Source organism: Aquarana catesbeiana, linkage group LG05 (genome assembly GCF_042186555.1).
Source record: "Aquarana catesbeiana isolate 2022-GZ linkage group LG05, ASM4218655v1, whole genome shotgun sequence".
Classification (NCBI taxonomy): Eukaryota; Metazoa; Chordata; class Amphibia; order Anura; family Ranidae; genus Aquarana; species Aquarana catesbeiana.
The window spans coordinates 368,144,517-368,163,122 of NC_133328.1; the positions used below are offsets into that span (position 1 = coordinate 368,144,517).

The 18,606-nt window shown below is 40.8% G+C and overlaps 1 protein-coding gene across 2 annotated transcripts in view; it reads left to right on the forward strand.

Moving 5' to 3' along the window:
- The window catches only part of MYLK4 (myosin light chain kinase family member 4), a 236,582-nt gene that overhangs the window by 58,254 nt on the left and 159,722 nt on the right, over positions 1-18,606 (forward strand). Inside the window, exon 1 of one of the 2 annotated variants that reach the window (XM_073630958.1) lies at positions 12,838-13,070. The exons of the other annotated variant lie outside the window; for it this stretch is intronic. Coding sequence (XP_073487059.1) covers positions 12,933-13,070 — 138 coding nt within the window. The 5' untranslated portion in view covers positions 12,838-12,932. Of the gene's footprint in view, positions 1-12,837; positions 13,071-18,606 lie in introns of those variants that run through there. 2 annotated transcript variants of the gene reach the window in all.

Genomic DNA, 18,606 nt, shown 5'->3' on the forward strand with positions numbered 1-18,606 from the left:
GGGAGGTGGGTAACACCCTACAATATAGGGGAGATGAAGGAAGGGGGGAGAGGAATGGGGAAGTGGGGGGGAGGCTAGGGCCGGGAAGTGGGGAGGGCAGAAGGGCACGAAGGGGGGGTGGCAAATGTGCATCTCTCGGGTCTCCACACCATCAGGGAGGGTTGGTAAGACTCCGCCATAGTCCATTGTGTGACCCTAAGAAACTAGATTAGGCTGCCGTGTCGCTTTCAAGAAGGTCTCTTCCCTCGTCCGAAAAAATTAACATATTCCAGAGTGTCCATGTCTTGGTATAGCATTCATTTTGGGGTTGTGCTGTGAGGCTGAGATCCTCCAGTTTTTTGTTTTCCTCTACTTTTTTGAGCCACAGGCCTATGGATAGAGCTTGTGTGGATTTCCAGCATAAGGGAATGCACGCCTTGGCTGCATTGAAGAGATGGCGGAGGATGGATTTTTTTATAGGCTTTGGTTGGGATACTAGAAGCATGGAGCAAGAGGAAGGCCAGGTCATTTGGGATATGACTCTCCGTGAATTTTTGTGCTACTTGCTGGATTGTCTTCCAGAACTGTTCTAATTTTGGACAGGACCAGAATACATGGAGGATTGTTCCCCTGTCTTCTTGGCATACAACTAAAGTTTTAACTTAAAAAAAAAAAAAAAAAGAAACCAGTGCACACCAGTGGTCATGCAATCATCACAGCTGCTTGTGTGAACAAGTCCTAAAAGTAAACCTGTCAGGGGCTGCCATTGTTGATCGTCTTCTGAAAATGCTAGTTGCCATGCTCTTATGTTGGCAACTGCTTTTAATATTTACTGCCCTGAAGTCCCTGCCCTGAAATAAGTCCCTGCCCTGAAATTAGAATGCCAATAAGAACAGTTAAAGAAATGTCTGAAGTCTGAATCTGCATGCCTATTCTGGACCAGTAACTCTTATGGCTTATTTACTAGTCAGATCCATTAAGGTGCATTAAAATAACATTTTAACATGCATTGCATTAAGGAAGCCCAATAATTTGAATGGGCTGATTAATGCACAAAAAGGAGCCTAAAATTGTACATACAGCATTTTTTTGTTTTACATTGTAATTCAGCACATGGTAATTGCATTTTGTAGGCTCAATATTGCAATGAGGTTAAACATGAATGGCACTGTAGCACATTGCTGCACACATGACAGGGTCTTTTTTAACAAATGAAAATGAGTATGACCTTCTCTGTTACACTCATTTTTGTAGGAAGAACAAGTAGTAGCTTTTTTTGAATACCAGTTTTGCATCAGGGGCGGCCCGTCCATTAAGGGCGCACAGGCGCCGCCCCCCCCCCCGTACATCGCCACCTCCGCTATCCATGCGTCTGGCCCCTTTCAGGGCATCGGCGCATGGATTCCAATGCTGAGGAGCTGTTTTTCTGAAGCACTGATTAGAGCCAGAGGCTCTAAAAAAAAAAAAAAAAAAAGGAAGGGGGTAGGGGTCCAGCAGTGTAACCCACCATCCAGGCAAAGGAGTTCTCCAAATGTGTCCTCCCTTCGTGGGGAACTTAGAGCTAGTCCTGCATACTCCTCAGAGTATACGAATGTATGCCAGTAGAACCATTTTTTAGTATATTACTCGTGAAAGCCTTTCTCAGTACCTACCAGGTCTTCCATTGCAATTATATCGGCAAACTTTTTCAACCAGGTGGCAATCGACGGAGACTGCATCTGCTTCCAGTACAGTGGGATGCAACCCTTGGCAGCCGTGATCAGGAGGGGCAGAATAGACTTTATGTATGCTTTACTGGGGATGTTGTGGTGATGCAGGAGAAAAAAGGCTGGATCTTTTGGAATGTCTCTGTCGGTACATTTTTGGACGATTCGATGAACTTCAGTACAATAGGGTTGCAAGAGCCAGCAGGACCAAAAAATGTGTAGGAGGGAGCCAGTCTCCAGCATAAATCCGAGCATTGGGGAAACATTTTATGGATCTTTATCGGGGTGTGGTACCACCGGGTTAGTACCTTGAAACCCACCTCTTGGTGTTTCATGCAGATCGAAGTTTTGTAGGAGAATAGGTAGAGTCTGTCTACCTGCTTCTCAGTCAGTTCTAACCCCAACTCCCTCTCCCACCCTGCGATATATGGAGGCCTATGGTCTGCTGGAGGTGATGTCAACAGTTGGTAGGTTAGAGAGACCGCATGGGGGAGTGTAGATTGATCCAGGCAGAGCTGTTCGAAGGTGGTAAGAGACCTCTGAAACAACGCCGGGGGAGGAAGAGATCCAAGAAAGTGTGATAGCTGGATCTTTTGCCAGAAGGACAACAGTGACAGGCCTGGGTCGGCCATAATTTGTTGTCTCGTCATCCAACGTCTGCCTGTGACAAAATTTCAAGCCTGTGACCACTCTGTTATTTTCAAATCTAGAAATCTGGGGTCCTGGAGTCCAGGGGTAAAAGCTGGATTCTCCACTATGGGCAAGAGTGGTGACGGCAGAGGCGCTATCGAGAAGTCCCGGAAAGCCTTCCGACTGATCCTCTTAGTCTCCCCTATCATGGAGTGGTCCATTGTCTGCCTGGGTAGGTCTGTTTGGCACCATGGTAGGGACTCGAGTGGCAGTGCCGACAGGATACGCTCTACCTTGACCCACTGTTTAGGTTCACCGTGGCGACACCAGTCTAGGACCCTGGTCAGATGACATACCATATGGTAAAGGTTAGCATCTGGGAGGGCCATGCCCCCCCTGAGTTTGGGTAATCTCAAGGTAGATTGTGCTTACCGGGGCGGTTTCAGTGTCCATAGGAAAGGGACTGACACTCGGTTCACCGCCCTAAGGAATGAGCGCGGAACTTTGATGGGTGGTGCCTGAAAGTGATACAATAGGCGAGGCATCACATTCATTTTTAGAATGTTGCAGCTTCCGAACCATGAGAACATGCCGTTCTGCCAGGACTGCAAGTCTTTTTTGATCTTCGTCAATAGCGGGGGGAAGTTCAGTGAGAAAGCATCTTCTAGCTTTCTGGGGAGGCGAATACCCAGATATTTAATGTGTTCCGAGGCCCATTTGAAAGGAAAGTCAACTTGTAGCAGCGCTAGCATGGAGGCCGACAAGGAGACATTCAGTGCCTCTGACTTTTGGTAGTTAACTCGGAACCCTGACAGCGTTTCATAGGCCTTCAATTCCGCAAGCAGATTTGGGATAGAGCTCAAAGGGTTGATAGGAAGAAACAGTAAGCGGGTTTTGACACAGATCACCCGATTGGCTGAAAGGACAGGCGATCCTATTGTACGCCTAGGAGGAGGACCCCTTTAAGGCACCCTATTCTAAAATGTAAATAAATAAACTAATATATTTACATAAGTCGGCAACATTTACACATGTAGGACATTCAAAATTAGAGGTGATTTTTTCCTACAAAAACAAATTTAGACATTTTGCCAAGGCACCCCTGAAGGATCCAGAAGGCACCCCAAGACGCCTGGACACCCTGATTGAAAAAGGCTGCATTGGAGTATAGAGAAAATTCCAATTGATATCGTTTTGCTTAGAAGTTCATGTGCATGTGTTTTTTTCATATATTTCACTAGGTGGAGCCAGAACCTAATCTGTAGTTGAGTAAATTGTATACTTTTTATATACTATGCATTTGTGTTCAATATAAGATGTTATTTTTATGTATATTTAAATGTTTAATATATAATAAATACATACAATTTTAAATAGTTACTTAAAATATTTAAATTGTTTTTGAAACACTGTTGAAACATTCACAGTCAAATTACATGTATATACAAAATATATTAGGAGTTTATATTTTTCAGCTAATGGCTAAATTACACATAAGGTAAAATTATCAGTGTGCACCTGTCAATTTTTCATTTGCTAAAACATTAGGATCATTGTAGATTTTTTTTCTATTTAGTTTTGTCATTCCTAGAAATATGTGCCAGTGCCTCATTAAGTATAATACCTATTTTGGTACTTAATAAATATAACAATCGTGATTGTACACGAATTAAGCAAAGTTAAAATCTAGCATAGTTTTGCACACCTACATTAGTTTTGTTTAGTTTACCTTGATTAATTTGAGCTTCTACGTCAATTTTGTATAAGTATGTTTTTATACTTATGTATAAGCCTAAACCCACCCCCCCCAAAATTGATGTTTTACTTACGGGAGGATAATAGTAGGCTGAATAGAACAATTGCACTTTCTTATATCTCGAGAACACAAGTGGTTAAATCTTCCCGTTGTGATTCCAAAGTCTTCTCTCTTTATTCTGATACTCTATTCCTGCTGCATTCTCTATAAGGTATAATCAAATAAAAACACTCAGGCTGGGTTCACACCTATGCAAATTGGATGCGAGTTTGTCCGCATCCAATTCGCATAACAGGAGAATGTGACTGGCTCTCTATGAAGCCGATTCATGTGTCTCCGGGGCAGCCGCAGAGCGCACTGCACAGAATTGCTGTGCGTCTTTGCCTCCGTTTTAGGGCCGAATTCAGGCAAAGATTCTGCCCTGATTTGTAACAGGAACAGGGACTGACAGTGTTGCTGTGCGATCCGTGGCCGCTTTAGGTATGAACCGAGCCTAAAGGAAGTGGGAAGTAATATCAACTACAGGTCATGGTAAAGCACGTCAATTAAGAAAATAGGGTAAATCAGCCCATTAACTTCTGCTGAGTTACGGCAATACTGGTTTTCCGAGGACTGACCCCTTTATTGTGTGGGGGCTTTAAAAATCAATGTTTGATATTCTTTGATAATAGGTTGGTGGTACATGTGTGTTTGTAATAAGGATTAACAATGTGTATGTTTTAATATTCATATTTTTTTTTATTTTCATTTTTATATGGCTCTTTGTGAGCTAAGAGGTCCATTTTCTCAAAAATCAATATTACAGGTTCAGATGGAATAAAAACCATCTGGGGTTTCATATCTCTTGCAGTACTCCAAAAGTGATATTTCTGTGCTATATACTGTAAATCCTTTCTATTACCGGGAGCCTAACAACAGGCAAGACAGAAGCTACAGAGATGTGAGACCCCAGACATATAGTCAAAGAAAATAACATACAGCAGTAGTATCACTTTTCTGTATGAGGAGCTCGGATGATGAGGGGAGCATCTTGTATAAGTAGGTCAAGGTGGAAGCCAGGTCAGTGACAAAGGTCAGGCAAAACCTCAGAATCAGCAATCACCAGAATACCGACTGAAAGACCATTCAGCAATGAGCCTATGCAAAACTCAGGTTTAACCTCTTCCTGCCCACACTATAGCCAAAATATGGCTACAGCGCAGGCTTCCAGTTCTGGGAGGGCGTCCATGGATGACCCCCCAGAACCCCGCCTCCCACATGCCCCCTGGGGCTCGCATCTGGCATGCTCTGGGACTGCTCTGTTTCTTCAGGTCACAGATTATGGTGGCCCTTTACCATGTGATCAGCTGTGTCCAATCCCAGCTGATCACATGTAAACAGACTTGCCAGTTATCAGCAGTCCTTTCCTCGCACGCTGTGTCTGTGTGAGGAAAGGAGAGCTGTTAACTGGCAAGCCTGTCAGCACATTGTTTACACTGATAATCATTGCAGCTCCATCAGTGCTGCCTATCAGTGCCCATCTGTGCCATCTATCAGTGCAGCCTCATCAGTGCCGCTTCATCAGTTCCCATCAGTGCAGCCTATCAGTGAGCATCATTTAGGAAGAAAAATTATTTATTTATAAATTACAGCATTTTTTCAAAATGTTTTTGTTTGTTTAGCAAAAAAAAAACCCAGTGGTGATTAAATACCACCAAAAGAAAGCTCTATCTGTCTAAAAAAAAAATGAAAAAAAATGTCATATGGGTACAGTGTTGCATGACCGCGCAATTGTCATTCAGCGTGCGATGACGCTGAAAGCTGAAAATTGGCCTGGGAAGGAAGGGGGTGAAAGTGCTCAGTACTGAAGTGGTTAAATAACCCAGTCGGCTCTAATGTCTATGGTGGATGTGCATGCATGTTCCTGCACATGCTGTCATGCAGTCATGCTAATGCAAATGCACAAAGTCCTCATCTAGTTAGGCTTCTATGCATAGAGAGATATGTATGTTTATGCACATGTACATGAGTTTGATGGTTAGTACCAGGGACGGACTTAGGGTGGTGGGGGCCCCTGGGCTTGAGTCACTTTTGGGCCCTACCTTCTATACATTATTTTAAACCTTTAGTTTTCTTTTAAGCGCGCCACTCTGATACCGTTTGTCCGCCATTACATCACTGTCTAATGCAGACAGGTTTTCTCAACGGCAGTAAATGAGGCACTACGTAACTGCCAATAACCAATCAGCAAACCTCAAGATAAGAGTTTAAGGAATTTTAAGGAAAAAAAACTTACATTTAAATGCTCATCAATGCAGTCTTGCACAGCGTTCATCTGCATGCTTGTCCAGTGTCATTTGCAGCCTTGTCAGTGTCATTTGCCTTGCCCAGTGACATTGCAGCCTTGCAGCCTTGTCAGTGTCATTTGCAGCCTTGCAGCATCCATCTGCAGCCTTATCAGTGTCCATCTGCAGCCTTGTCCGTATCATTTGCAGCCTTGCCCAGGCTGCAGTTAAACTGCAGTGACTTGTCAGTGTCACTGCAGTTTAAATATGGCGCCGCCGAGATACACAGAGCCGGTCCTGTGTATCTCGGCTCCTGAAAGCTTTTCTCAGCTCCTCTCGCAGTCCCGTCCAGTCCCGCCCTATGATGGACATAACACAGGTCCAATGGCGGGACTGAGCGTGACTGTGAGGGGAGCCAAGCGCCGACATACATAGCCGAGTGTACTCGGCTAGCTCTGCTCACAGTCACTCCCAGTCCCTGTGTTATGTCCATCATAGGGTGGGACTAGGCGTGACTGTGAGCGGAACTAGCCGAGTATAGCTGAGTACACTCAGCTGGGGCCCGCAGGGCCCCCTATTGGACAGGGCCCATGGGCTTGAGCCCAGTCAAGCCCAATGATAAGTCTGGCCCTGGTTAGCACAATGGGGTTAATTTATTAACATTTACTGCATGCGATACCATGGTCACATGACTTTGCATAAATTATTGCATGTGGTAAATTAAGACCAATTCATAAAAAGAAAAAAAAAACGATTATGCTGTAAATATAGTTTAAAAGCTCTTAAGTCCAATTCTCAAATGGACCAGAGAGTAAAAAACCATGCGATACCATACCCCCACACAGTTTTTTTTTGACAAATAGCTGGTTGCTAAGGAGTGGGCCAGGAAACCGGCCCTTTCATCCTTAACAACGGATGACTCATCAGCTGTCATAAATGCAGAGAATTAAAAATGATGAAAAAAAAACAGAGTGTCCCCCCCTCCCATTCCATGCCAGGCCAACATTTTTTAAAAATATTACGCCCCCAAAATCCACATCAGACCCTTATATGAGCATACAGTCCGGCGTGATTGACAATGGATTTACATTGGAGAACACTTTTTTTTTTTTTGATAAAGGAATTGTCAAAAACTGTCTCTGTGTTTTTATTACTTTATGACACTTTTATGGTGAATGGGTAGGGGTACTACTGTATGTACCTCATTCTCATTCACATGGGGGGGATCTATGGGCCTCCTTCTTAAAGGGGGCTTCCATATTCCAATAAGCCCCCTGCCCGCAGACCCCCACAACCACAGACCAGGGTTTGGGGGGGGTGAGGCTCTCATCAACATGAAGACAAGGTGCTTTGGGGTGGGAGGGGGGGCAGTGCCCCAAAGCACCCACTGATATGGTTCAGGAGGGGGCTTACCGCTTGCTTGCCCCCCTCCCTTTTCTGACCTGCCGGGCTGCATGCCTAGGATAAGGTTGTGGTATGGATTTTGGGGGGGACCCCACGCTGTTTTATTTTTCATTTAGCTGTCAGCGGGGAACCTGCTGACAGCTGATGAGTCATCTGTTGTCAAGAACTCGGCGGCCGGTGGCCGTTTCTGAGCTACCAGCTCAATGTGGTAAATTACTGCGTTAAATAATGCGGTAATTACCGCTAAATCTAACAAGTGCCACATTCGGTATTTAACACAAAATTCTTAATGAATTGAACACTTGCACAATTGTTATTGCATGCAGTATTTTACCGCATTTTATTAGCCGTTATTGACCCCAATGTTCCTGACAAGCAGAGTCAATAGATGTCCAGGTTCTAGACAGGTAAATGGAGCAATGACTGACAATAACAGGTTAATAGGCAACAGGGAAATGATCGGGATAAGCAAAGACAAACACAGTCCAAACAATATACAGGAATAATCCTACATGAACAGATAGTCAAGCCCAGGGCATGAGAATACAGACTAGACCCTCATTCACACTCCGTTGATCTCCGCTGAGCCGGCGGATGACAGATCCCTCTCTGCTCACTGAGCGGGGAGGGGCTTGTCAGGCGCTGCTGCTGCCTATGGAGGGATCAGATGAAAACGGACAGCATGTCCGTTTTCATCAGATCTCACCCGATCCAATCCGCCAGCGATGGATCTGAACGTAGGGCCATCTGTCTGCTTTTTGCGGATCGGACTGGGTCGGATGTCAGCGGACATGTCTCCGTTGACATCCGTCGCTCCATAGGCTAACATGGAGCGCCCGTTCAGGTCCGCCGTCAAAACTGACAGGCGGACCTGAACGGTCCGATCGTGTGAAAGGGGCCTAAACCTGTTGATCACTGGCATGCTTAAAGTGAAACTAAAGTCTCTTTTTTTTTGGTTAAAAATAACAAACATGTTATACTTACCTGCTCTGTGCAGTGGGTTTGTGCAAAGCAGCCCAGATCCTCCTCTTCTTGGATCCCCCGCTAGTGCTCCTGCCCCCCCCCCAGCCGAGTGCACCCACAGCAAGAAGCTTGCTATGGGGTCACCAGAACCGAGCCGCTGCTCTCAGTGTCAATTCAGACATGGAACCGTGTTTCGGCCCGCCCCCTCTCTCCTCATTGGCTCACTGACTTTGATTGACAGCAGCAGGAGCCAATGGCGCCAATCAGGAGGGAGAGCCGTGGACAGCCGAGTCTCTCGTGTAACTTTGTTGGATCTAGATAAATTACCTTCTGACTTTAGAGCCACTTTACATTTCTGACCTTGCTTTAAAGCTTTTGTTACCCCAACATTTAATATTCTTGATATGTGTCTACTGTACCATGTACTTGTATGAGAAAGTATCCTGTTCTCTTTGTATTGCTTTATTTATGTGAAATCCCTGGTGTTCCTGCTAGTCCCCTTGCTTTCCTAATAAAAACTGACCATACTAAGCAGGAGAGCACACCATGGTCAGTTCTCTAGCTATGCTAGGAACTCAGTGTACTCTCCTCCAATTATCAGACTTGTCCTGACACCCCCGTTGCACAGCTATTCACTGGGAAACACAGTGTGCTGCTGCTTCTCCTCCTCACAGCTCTTATGCAGCTGGGAACAGAGGGAATGTGATCACTTATAAAAAAGGGAAAATAATTATAAATATTATAATGTTCTTTTATATCTTCATATATTTGTAATGTTTTGCCTTTCACTTCTATTTTAAACTGAATGGGTTGTTTTACAAGGTGATCATTTACAATCACTTTAAGTCTGCTAATGAAGTTAGGTGTGCATATCGGAAACTTGAGCTGCAGTGCTGCATAACAACCAGCAAATGATGAAGGCTCAAATCTGAACATTACAGTCAGTACCAACAAACTTTTTTTTTAATTTTTAATTTTATTGTTTTTTTATCAATTTTTTTCGTAGTGCCACATAAAAAATACAATAAATAAAATGTAAAAAAGGCTTTAGTGGTGTTATAAAAAATGTACTTGCTCTTAAATGTGGGTGTAGTACTATACATGCCTTTAACCACTTCAGCCCCGGAAAGATTTGCCCCCTTCCTGACCAGGCCATTTTTTTGCGATACCGCACTGCGTCGCTTTAACTGACAATTGAGCAGTCGTGCGATGTTATACCCAAACAATATGTATGTCCTTTTTTCCCCATAAAAGAGCTTTCTTTTGGTGGTATTTGATCACCTCTACGTTTTTTTATGTTTTTATTTTTTGCATTATAAACAAAAAAAAAGAGTGACAGTTTTGCAAAAAACACAATATTTTGAAGTTTTTTCTATAATAAATATCCAATTTTTAAAAAACAAAAACATATTTTTTCTTCAGTTTAGGCCAAAATGTATTCTTCTACATATTTTTTGTAAAAAAAATCGCAACAAGCGTATATTGATTGGTTTGCACAAAAGTTATAGCGCCTACAAAATAGGGGATAGATTTATGTCATTTTTATTATTAATTATTTTTTTCACTAGTAATGGCGGCAATCTGCGATTTTTATATGGACATTGTGGTGGACAAATCGGACACAGAGCTAAAAATAGCTATTGATTACTGTATAAGTGTCACTGGCAAGGTAGGGGTTAACATAAAAAAGGGGAGGGATTCCGGCGCTCCAAATATTGTGATTTAGTAAAATGGTGCAATGGTAGCTTTAATAGCATATCTAGATCAGATCAGGGAAGGGGTTAGGGAGCGATCAAGGGGTTAACTGTGTTCCCTAGGTGCATTTCTAACTGTAGGGGGGTGGGACTGACTAGGGGAGGAGAGAGATCGGTGTTCATACTTAGTATGAACACACAATCTTTCTCCTCCCCCCTGAGGGAACCGGGATTTGTGTGTTTACACACACAGATCCTGGTTCTCGCTCTGTCACGAGCGAATGCGGGTGCCCGGCAGTCATCACACCCGCTGTGCACGCACATTGGCTCCGGGCGCGTGCCTGCTGTGACGTATTAAAGGAGCGACGTACAGCTATGGCGATTTGCCCAGCCGAGCCAACCTGCCGCAGTATAACTGCGGCGGCTGGTCGGCTAGTGGTTAATGCACACGAATATAATAATTTACAAACTGAACATGCTCTACTCCTTAGTATATCAACCTCAGTGTTTATTATTCTATACAAATAACATTCTACAATCTACTCACCTACGTGGGTAATACAGCTATACCATCCAGGACAAATCGGATACACGTTACTGAGCTGACCAATCAGAACCTCTCCGATCTGTCCCAGCATCTCTAGAGTAAGAAGAGAACCCTGGAACCTCTGCACTTGGCCGTATCCCTGAAACTGTATCATCCAAAGAGAGAAGTGCATCAGAGACCAGGAGAGTGGGAGGGTGTAGGGCATTAGTTCACTTTTTCATTTTTTTTCTGAAAAGGTGAACAAACACTTTAAGCCTGTCATACACCACTTAAATTTAAGCCAATTTATGCAGAATCAGACAAAATTCGACCCATCGGTGGCCCTGTTGCCACCACCCAGCTCAACAAACTTTGACTGAAAAATCAAAAGAGCCAAATGGAGACTTGTTGGACTAACAGTCACTGCATCCAACCGGATACAGTCACTGTTCAGGTATTTAGACATTTGTGGGTGCTGACTGTGTGAACACAATAGTTGGCAGGGGAAATTTCTCCATCCATACTGTTTAGCAGTGGGCTTAGCAAGAGAAACGCATGCATGTATAGCCTTACGGAGAATTTGGCAGATAAAATATATTGCAACACAAATGCATATTGGCCATCAATAAATGCATTCTTGCCTAATATAAAATTACTCAATTTCAGCAAAGATAGAAAGTGGTAGTAGGGCAATCAATTTATTACTAGCTATTTAGGTGCATTTGGAAGAGATGGTACAATAATGGCTATATTTTCATACAGGCACACACAAAAACATTTTAATGCCCCTAGTGGAAAATAATGGTAAACCATGTACACTCATAGCTTTGAAACTTGCAAAGTTTACAAAGATGTGCTTATCTCTACCCATAAGCTCTGTGTAATGACAGCAACTATATTCAGTATAAACAATGTATGAGTTTAAATTCATTCTAAGCTACATGTATACCAGATTTCTAAAAACTGCGAAGGCAGCTTGTTTTGTGCAGTGTATTTAGCTCAAATTTACATTTAAAGCTTTTTTAAAGTAGAACTACGAGAAAATCTTCTTTTTTAAATGTTTTATACAGGAGGGTTATAACCCCTGTCAATTGTTTTGCCCCCTGTGTCTCATTGGTGAGATTTCACTTCCTGTCCCTTAGCCAAAACAGGAATTGAGAGGAAATCCCTCCAAAGTGAAGCAATCCCTTGTTCTCTAGGGGGTCACCAGAATTAGTGTACCCATTGAAAGATTTCCCCTCTTCTGGTGATAACCCAAAATTTGGGATTATCTTTCACTTGTGGAGATAACAGTAAAAATGAGAAAAGGAGAGAGTGAATCTCCCTAATGAGGTCACAGACAGCAATTATGGGACCTGACAGTCATTCTCTCCACTCTATCCAAACCTATAAAATGCTTTGCCTTTAGTTGTACTTCAAAAGTAACAAATATTTCTTGGCCAGGCAAATGCTGACTCGGTGAATCAGCCCATTTGTTTGATACAAGACAACAGTTAGCTGTTAACACTTTCCAAGAGCTTTCATTTTATTCAGACTCCAAAATATGGCAGAAATTTATTGGCAGTGTTAACTCTATAAACATTTTCCTCCCTGATGAATGTAGACATGGCTTCCAAGATTTACTATCCTAACAAAATATGCCCTCCAGCCTTTGCAGTGGGAAAAGTGTGTACTGTTGATGGGGAACATGTGCTTGGTACATTCTGCTACTGCTGATGGTGCCTTGAGTTCCTGCACAGTCGACAAGTGCTAGAGTGTCACAGTAAATACCTGTCAAGCACAGACTCAGTCCTCCTTTCCCCTTATCCCTAGCATCTGCTCCAGGCTTGTCAGCCACTTGTCACATTATACCATTTTAGGTACATTGAACTTGTTGATGCCTGATACCAGATACAACCTGTCCTTTACTATGTCTCCTGCTGCAGCCTAGTTTCTTTGCAGCTTAGCAAGACAAGGGTGCAGTAAATAGGGGAGTATTTTTATACAAGAGACAACCAACATTTTATAAAAATGGACATATCATTTAAGGGCAGATTACTGTGGATTACAGATAACCTTTGCATTTTAGCAAGTTTACTCTGGCATCTATTGTGGAATGTGTTGCATGTCAAGAAAGACAAGAGGACAACAGATTCTGGAAATTCTCAGGTAGCCCTAGTGATATCATATTTTGTACAAGTGAAGTTTTAGGTGTCTTTTAAATTGTATCAAACCCTCTGCATATGTATAGATTTCTCACATACTTTCATTCTGTCATGTGGTGCCTGGCAGCAGGCTGTTGTAAATGCTTTTTTTGGCATTGTAGTCAAAGAAATGTCAGACTGTTTAAATTATTTTTTCTTGTTCCTTAAAAGGGGATTATACTGTAGGTTTTTTTCTTAATTTAGAAGATTTAGATGTGAAAGAAATCAGCATAATGTTAACTAACATAACAAGTATCAGTTAATGCATTACATGGGGGCAGCCATTTTTACACATTACATATGCAGGCACTACTTCCTGCATGGTAAGATGGACAGCATTTTGTCTCTTATCTCGTTGCAAGTCTACCTGACAGGATCTGTGTGATTGAAATCAATAGACTTTCTAGTCTATAATACACCCCAAATGCAGATAACCAGAAACCATGAGGTTTAGGCTTTGCAGTTTTTAGGTTACATAAGGGAGCTCTGAGGAAGCACTTTTCTTATAATTTGCAGTGAAGTGCCACTTTTTACTCAGAAAAATAAAATGATTCATTAATGCTTCAATTTCATATGAAGTATTCAATTTAACAAAGGGTACTTCTTGATGGATGTTTTCATTTGTATACACTGTTTAATTTGTGCACACTCTTTTTATATGTTCAGCATTATTTATGTACGTCTATTATCTGATTGCTCTAAAACATTTTGGAATTGTTTACACAAATTTTGGCTACACATTCTTTCCTACAACTTTGGTTACTCAATTAATTGCTAGTTGCATTGCAATATTGGTATAGCAATTATGTGTGTTTTTCATGTTAATGCTGCTGAAATTAAACACTATATTGCAAGTATTGTGCATATGCCAAAATTAATACCAGGGAATTTTGCCTATTGTAAGTTGTCATTTTGATGTATAGTACTAAAAAAACTTCTGTTAAATTAGTTTCTTTGCAGTACACAAATGGTTCCATCCAGATTAACGTTATTCTAATTTAAATATTACTAATGGCAAATAACAAGTTGCATTCAAAATATATGAAAGCACTTGTTTACCTCAATGTAATACATATTATACCCATCCATACTTTGCCAAGTTTTAGGTAACAAATAGGCAAAGGTATATAAAAATGTTTATTTTCACCTCTTATAGGTGTATGACATTCTATTATGGAAAGAGAGAACCTAGTTAGTTGTTTATGCAATGTTTTTAGCATCCATTTTTATCATGATTGTTCTGTTCTAATTTTTCCCTAAAGTCCCCCTATCTTTTCTACCTTGAGAATTTTCACTTTATGCTATTGTTATGCTATATTTTTTGTAGGCTACTGCCATGGACGCGTGTGGCTAATTTTTTTTTTATATACATTTATTTGTATGGCTATTAATACTATTCAAATGTCCTTTTAGAATTTGTAGTTCTGCTAACAGATAAAGATAGATAAAGATTATGCTAATCTGTTGTTATAGTTGTGGGGTATTCAAATGAGAGAAAATATAATAATAATAATAATAATAATTATTATTATTATAATTAGTACTATTAGTAGTAGTATTAATATTAGTAGTAAAAAAATAGCTTACCTCATTTATTTTCGTATGCTTCTTTCTAAAAAAAAAATGTTCCCTTTTAATATTTTTTTATTTGCTTCAATTCACATTTCTGTATCCATTTGGTAACATTACAGTTCTTCTGTCTCCTCTCCCTTAGGAATGTCTTTATATATTGGCATTACTATCGCTGCTGTTTTTTATTTAAAGACACTAATATTTAATCATATTTTATGAATTCTACCCATTTACTTAATATAACTAGTAATAATTCTATTTAGTGTAGATACTGGACATTCATATAACACACACAGTGCAATTAAATCTGTTATATACTGTAACTATATTGATTTTTAACTTTGTTATTTAATAAAAATCCAGGGATAACATAGTAAATATTGTATTTTATTAACTCTTGCAAATATTGGGCCTTATTTAACATTGGGTCTTATTGTAGTCAGTCAAACATTCTCCAGATGTTGCAGGGGTTATTATTGCAGCCACTGGCACCAATGCTGTTTTTTTTTTTAATTTCAGACATTGCCACCAAATCTTAGACTTACCAACCTCTAGTACTTGGCCTACTTGTAGAATTCACTAAATTTACACGTAGAACCTCACACTGGATAGTTGTTGCTAAATTTCTAAAAGATTGTACCATTAGATTGTAATGTTTTACAACCCACTTTAGTCTAACAAAGAAATGTACCCAACATATTCATTAAATGTTTCAATATTCTATATTTTTTTTTATGAACATTTGCATTTTTATATTGTTAAACTCAATGGATTGAGGTGAATAAAGTGATTTCGTGCAAATTGTGATGAAATATTCTAAATAAATCGTCTCAAATGGGGTGTATATACAAAATAAAGAAATAATAAAAAACATTTTTTAAAGGATTTTAAAACCGTGTATTAAAACGTCTATCTGAAGTGACAATGTATAATATACAAAATTACACGTATTGGTCATATATTCTCAATCAGACCGTGTATATTCCAAATGTGTCCTTATATAAACTCATGTGAAAATAGGTGTGTACCACCTTATGTTAAGGAAAAACAAAAATCCCTAGGCCAATCCCTACGCGTTAGGTTGCCTCTGGTTCATCTGGGGACCGTTGCGAGATGGTGATTGCCTGCTATCTCCATGTGAGGCAACATGAGGCAATGTTGCGAGATGGTGATTGCCTGCTATCTATAGCATTGAGGTAAGAGTTCTGGGAGACTTAAATATTGAAGAAGCCAGAGCAGGATCATGTATGGATAATCATCTTCATTAATCCTAATAGCCACAGAATTTCATCACTTTAGGAGGTTTAGGACATTTATTGACACTTACATTACTATTTTATTTAGATTTTTGATATTTTGAAGCTTTGTTTTAGTTTTTATTTTTCATTTTTTACGTTTTGATTTTTGTTTTTCCTTCACATAAGGTGGTACCTATTTTCACATGAGTTTATATAAGGACACATGTGGAATATACACGGTCTGATTGAGAATATATGACCTATACGTGTATTTTGTATATTATACATTGTCACTTCAGATAGATGTTTTAATACACGGTTTGAAAATCCTTTAAAAACATTTTTTTATTATTTCTTTATTTTGTATATACACCCCATTTGGGACGATTTATTTCGAATATTTCATCACAATTTGCGCGAAATCACTTTATTCACCTTGAGTGTTTAGTGTTATGTGATACACTTATAGATTTTGCTGCACTTTTATTTGTACTTTTATGGGTTTAGTTTAAGTAGCGTGAGAGACCTTTTTCAAACAAACTCAATGGATTGTACAATAAAATTGTAACAAATAAGCCCAACTTCATACAATGTGTTTTTTTTTCTTGATTCTCCACATTTGCTATGTAGTTTTCAAGTCCAGCCTTCCTTGCATGTTTGAATTGTGCACAGCACCTGCTGAATGCACTATCCTTATTCTCCAGAAATATTTGTTTCCTACGTGTTTAACAAAGGCATCACATTTACATTTACTTTACAATTCAGAATATACACACATGACATATGTAGTGTTAGGTGGAATGGTGCAAAAATGAAAATATCTTATTGGCTTGGCCACATTTCTCAATATGGCACTACAACATGGAAACTTTTTTTTTTAATGTTTAAATATTTTTTTCTCTGCTTCTTTCTCCCAATGCTGCTGGATATATAGGCTGTAGTACTTTAGTAGAACTGAGTGGGGAAGATTTTGTAGGTGACAGCTCTCTGGTCAGCACTCATCTTAGACACCTGGATAGCTCCTGTAGAAAGCTGCAGGCTCTGTGGTGTTGTGCTGTCTGCCTTACAGTGCCGATTGATAGAAATTACTTGGCAGGTAAACATCCCATCCTTATTATCCATATTATATGATTATATACTTTTTATATTTTTATTTGGCTGAGGCTAACGATGTGGATGGATAAATCCCCCTGCCGGGCCATTGTATTCTGGCATCCACTACCTAAAATCCCTGGCCAGCAGCTGCATCTGATTGGATGTAGCTGCTGTTTGTCTGACTATTTTATGCCTAGCTCCTTCGATTTAAAAATGTCAGGTAGGAGGGTGCCAATTGGACACCATCTAAGTAAGCTTAAGCAGGTTCATCAGGATCAAAATTTGAGGAGTGTATGGCCAGCTTTATTTTGTTCTATAAGAAAGGGGTATTATCAATTTTGCAGGGCACCATTAAGCCTAAATACAGCCCTGCTTAAAAGCAAAAAGTAAGAAAACTAGTGGAAAGTAAAGGTTGTACGATTTGTCCAGTGTTAAGTTTGCCATAACAATGTGATGGTTTGATATAATAATTTAGCTCATCTATGTCAAACACAAGGCCCGCCGCCCGAATGTGGCCCGCCAGGCCCTTTCATGTGGCCTTCGCACCTCTCCTGCAGCTGCGGCACCACCCTTGTCTTAGCTGTCAGCCATAGAAAGGAGGGCAGAACTCCTCCTACAGATTCTGCACCTCTCTCTGCAGCCACAGCAATCTCTCATCTCAGCCTCCCTTAGTCTCAGCATTTCACAGACTCCAGCCTTCCTCTGGTCCTCCTCCAGACCCTACACTTTCTACTTCCCAGATCTGCCCCCGGCTTTTTCCTGGCAGCACATGGTAAGGGGGGTACACGGTGATTTAAGACTTCTGATGGTGGGGGGCTCTCTTGACACTTGATGTAAGAGGGTGACGGGGTGCTCTAGACATCTGCTTATTATTATTATGAGAATAATACAATTCTATGCCAGTTGAAAAGGAGGGTTGCACACTGCTGGTATCATCCACAAGAAACTTTATAGGAGACTGCTCAGACAGAACACCATGGCAGAATCATGTTCTATCTGAGCTGTTTACAATAGAGTTTCTTGTGGATGATACCAGCGATGTGCAACCCTCCTTTTCAGACTTGCAGCATCTGCTACATGAGTATGAGTGGGCTCTGTGTTGGTCTGTGCCTGTCCTTCACAGCTTAAGGCCCCTTTCACACTTGTGCGACTTCAAAGTAGTGCGATTTTACAGCAATTTCGCGGGCAAGATTTTATAGCGAATTTGCGCGATTTTGCCACGATTTGGGATCAGTACTACTTTGTACGACTTTGCCACAACTTTGGCAATAACAAATGAAAACATACATGGTGTGAGACTTGTGCTTACAAAGTCGTACTGAAATCGTGTCTATACTATTCAGGTATGATTTGCATGCTACTTGAGGGTTTAACATTGAGGTCTATGGAGTACAACTCGCATGGAAGTTGGACCAAAGTAGTGCAGGGACTACTTTGAAGTCGGCACGATTTAAAGTCGTGCCAATATGAATGGTAGTCATTGAAAATCATGGAGAATGACTTGTCATCCAATTTTGCAGTACAAAATCGTGGGACAAGTCGTATAAGTGTAAAAGGGGACTAATGCCCTGTACACACGGTCGGACATTGATCGGA